This window comes from Sinocyclocheilus anshuiensis, unplaced genomic scaffold, assembly GCF_001515605.1.
Source record: "Sinocyclocheilus anshuiensis isolate Anshui unplaced genomic scaffold, SAMN03320099.WGS_v1.1 scaffold392, whole genome shotgun sequence".
NCBI classification, from domain to species: domain Eukaryota; kingdom Metazoa; phylum Chordata; class Actinopteri; order Cypriniformes; family Cyprinidae; genus Sinocyclocheilus; species Sinocyclocheilus anshuiensis.
This window is the reverse complement of record NW_015557091.1, coordinates 844,442-847,940: the sequence shown is the minus strand read 5'-3', so window position 1 is coordinate 847,940 and position 3,499 is coordinate 844,442. Positions and strand designations below refer to the sequence as shown.

The following is a 3,499-nucleotide window of genomic DNA, read 5'->3' as shown; positions in this document are numbered from 1 at the left end:
TATATATATATATATAATTTGGGGTTAAATATATAATCTTATTTAACCCCAAACCTTTGGGTTATGACAATTTCCACAAGAATATTATGCAACAAAAACTGTTTTCAACATTTATAGTAATAATAGTTAAGAAATATTTATTGAGCACCAAAGCAGTAATATTTCACTATATATTAAATAAATATAAACATAAATATTACTATTTTTACTGTATTTTTGATTAAATAAATGCATATATATATATATATATATACACACACACACGTTTACTTAGCTATCTAAATGGGGACATTACATAGACTTCTATTGTTTTTATATACAGATAGTTATACACTTTTTAACCTAAACCCACCCCTACCCCTCACAGAAAACTTTCTACATTTTTACAATTTCAAAAAACTTTGTTTACTTTATTTTTATACCAGTTTTACAAATGAGGACGTCCCCAAATGGAGGTTTTTGACGATTTTGTCAGGTTTTGCTCACTTTTGGGAACAAATTTGTCCCCAAAATATGGTTAAATAGGTACACACACACACACGCGTGCACGCGCGTATGTGTAAAATGTGTGTGTAAATTGTATGTGATTATTATATGAATTTCATATGATTGTTTTCTCATTTGTAGGCCAATGTTGTGTGTGTGGTTTATGATGTCACACAAGAGGAAACCATTGACAAGGTATCAATTTAACATTATCAGTATATTTTTGTCATATATTTTCCCTGAACTGATTTTATCCGTGTGTTTTTTTCTCTCAGATCAGGACTAAATGGATTCCGCTGGTGAACGGTGGTGCTGAAAAAGGAAGCAAGTATGTTTATGGATGCCGTTCTTATGTGAGTGCATCTGCATTTTTTAGGAGTTCCATAAAAAATGGCCCTCTTTGTTGCCGTAGGATTCCCATCATCCTCGTGGGCAACAAGTCCGACCTGCGCTCCGGCAGCTCCATGGAAAGCATCCTGCCAATCATGAACCAGTTTTCAGAGATTGAGACCTGTGTAGAGGTTCGAACCGCTGACCGCACAAACTCAAATAAATCTTCAACATATTTCACACATATCTCATATAGATTCGCATGAATGTATGAAAAGGGTCATTTATCACACTTTTTTAGTTTAGTTTTCTCCTGAGATCATCTTATTAAAATTAGTCGAGGTTTCTCGCTATAGAAAATCATAATTACATTTTTCATGACTATATTTGACCCTCTCTCTGTCTCTGACCTGACGCTGTTTTTGCAACTGTGCCTTTAAGAATTCTCTATATAAATGACCGCTGCTGTGATTGGCTTAACTCTTTATACTGGCTCGTTCTTCTGAATGTTGTTTGTTAAAACTAGGGCTGTGCAAAAAGTCGAATTTGGCTTTGTGAATGTTATTGTTTGTATATATTGAAACTCTATTTCAATAGAGCAAAAAAATACCTGTTTAGTTAATAATTTAAAGTGTTTTTGGTTACTGATGAAGTACTGAATATTGAAAATGTAATGGATCTTTCTTAAACCCTAGTGAGCATTCTACCTAGATGGCATCTTTTTAGCCTAGGTGGCTAAAAATGCTGATTATGAGTATATGATATATTATATATGATTATATGATGATGCATTTATGTCTGCAGTGCTCAGCTAAGAATCTGAAGAATATTTCCGAGCTCTTTTATTACGCCCAGAAGGCCGTTCTACACCCGACTGCTCCGCTCTACGACCCTGAAGACAAACAGGTACACACACGCACGCACTGCTACATCTCTGCCCGGCTTCATCTTATGAGTTCATGTAAGATTTATGAATGTTTGTGCGTGTTATGCATTTTTTTGTGTAGCTGAAGCTGCAGTGTGTTCGAGCTCTGAGTCGGATCTTCAGCATCTCTGATCAGGATAATGATCACATTCTCAGTGACGCTGAACTCAACTGCTTTCAGGTGAGCAAACAAAAAAGAAACGACAATTTTAACTCATTTAATTCACTTCCTTAATGAGGCCGATTTTGGACTGAAATGGATTATACAGCAGAAAATAATGTAAGGCAGGAAAATTTGATGTAAAGCTTATTCAACATATTTTCCCTGTCTATCTGTCAGCCAAAAAGGTGTTTAAAATGTACACAAAGTTATTAAAGTTAGGTGAAAGATTATTAAAAATTATATTTCTAATTAATATTTCATATTTTTCTTTAGATTAATTATGTGCAGTTGCTTTGAGGCCTTTATTAAGAATTTTAAATGGGTTAAATAAATGAAATAATTGTGTTTGTGTTCTTTTGTTGTCTTTAAGTGATATTTTTGTTTTATTTATATACAATTTTAGTAATTATTATTTTGAATTAGCTTTTATTTTTAGATTTTCAGTTTTCATTTTAAGTATAGTTTACATTTTTAGTAATTTTTTTTTTTCTTTCATTTTTATTGCTTTTTTGTAATATTTCTATTTAGCTTTGATGTTTTTCAGTTTTAGTTTTATTGTTTCAATCTAAACGTATTTTATTTCAGTTAATTGACAAGGTAACATTTGTCATTTTTTTTTCATTTATTTTTTACTTCAATTAACAATTTTTTTAATAGTTTTAGTTAACAATAACAACACTATTTCAGTAGGTTTGATTATATATATATATATATATATTAGGGGTGGAACGGTACACAGATGTCACGGTTCGATACGATTTCGGTACAACAGGGGAAAAAAACAAATCTACTATGCTTGGTTTCTTTTAATTTATTTTGAACAGACAGTAGTGCAAATTAAGAAAAAATTCCACCTAGATGTGCAAATACTAAATATTATTGCATTGTTATATATATAAAATCTGCAGTACATATATACATACAAGGAATAAATTCTTGAAATATATTTGATTTAGTTTACAGATAAACAAGGGAAAAAAACAGTGCGACACGTAACGTAGCCTATATACACTGAGTTTCAGTTCATTTTTGTGACAGGCTTAATTTGTTCACAGAAAGCTACATCCTATTTGTTTTCTTTATTTTACAAAAGCACAATGTTTTGTTTTCATTGTGAGTGTACACAAATAAAAGCAGACCTTTATACAGTGATGCATTATTAATAAGACAATAAGTGTTTAAAGTTGATTCTGCTGGTATAAGGCAACAGTTGAAGTGATCGCGCCAGCGCACACACACACACACAAAACACATCAGTTCCAGCATTGCTAACTTGACAGCGCAGTTGGTACTTCATCAAAATAAAATACAGTGAACCAAACATCAGCGTGCTCGCCTCTGTGTCACCGTTGGAACGCGCCTGAAGTACAAAGCCTATAATTTACATAATAAATAATAATTTAGCATTCAGATACGTTACATCGCAAATATAGAAATATTATGGAATATTTGGATTTGTGCCGAATGAGAGAGGTAGGATACACGAGCACAAAGCTCCATTTCGTAAACAGTTGAGTGCACAAGCCTTTAAAGTATACTCCTTTGTCAGTCTGTGAGAGACGCATTCAGAATCAGCACATGGTCACTGTCTAGTG

The 3,499-nt window shown here is 32.6% G+C and overlaps 1 protein-coding gene across 1 annotated transcript in view; it reads left to right on the top strand.

The window, feature by feature from the left end:
* LOC107677299 (mitochondrial Rho GTPase 2) overlaps positions 1-3,499 on the top strand; it is a 15,689-nt gene that overhangs the window by 2,853 nt on the left and 9,337 nt on the right. The window contains exons 5-9 of the mRNA XM_016472157.1: positions 628-681; positions 762-814; positions 899-1,007; positions 1,621-1,722; positions 1,824-1,922. Of these exons, the coding sequence (XP_016327643.1) occupies positions 628-681; positions 762-814; positions 899-1,007; positions 1,621-1,722; positions 1,824-1,922 (417 nt within the window). The remainder of the gene's footprint in view (positions 1-627; positions 682-761; positions 815-898; positions 1,008-1,620; positions 1,723-1,823; positions 1,923-3,499) is intronic.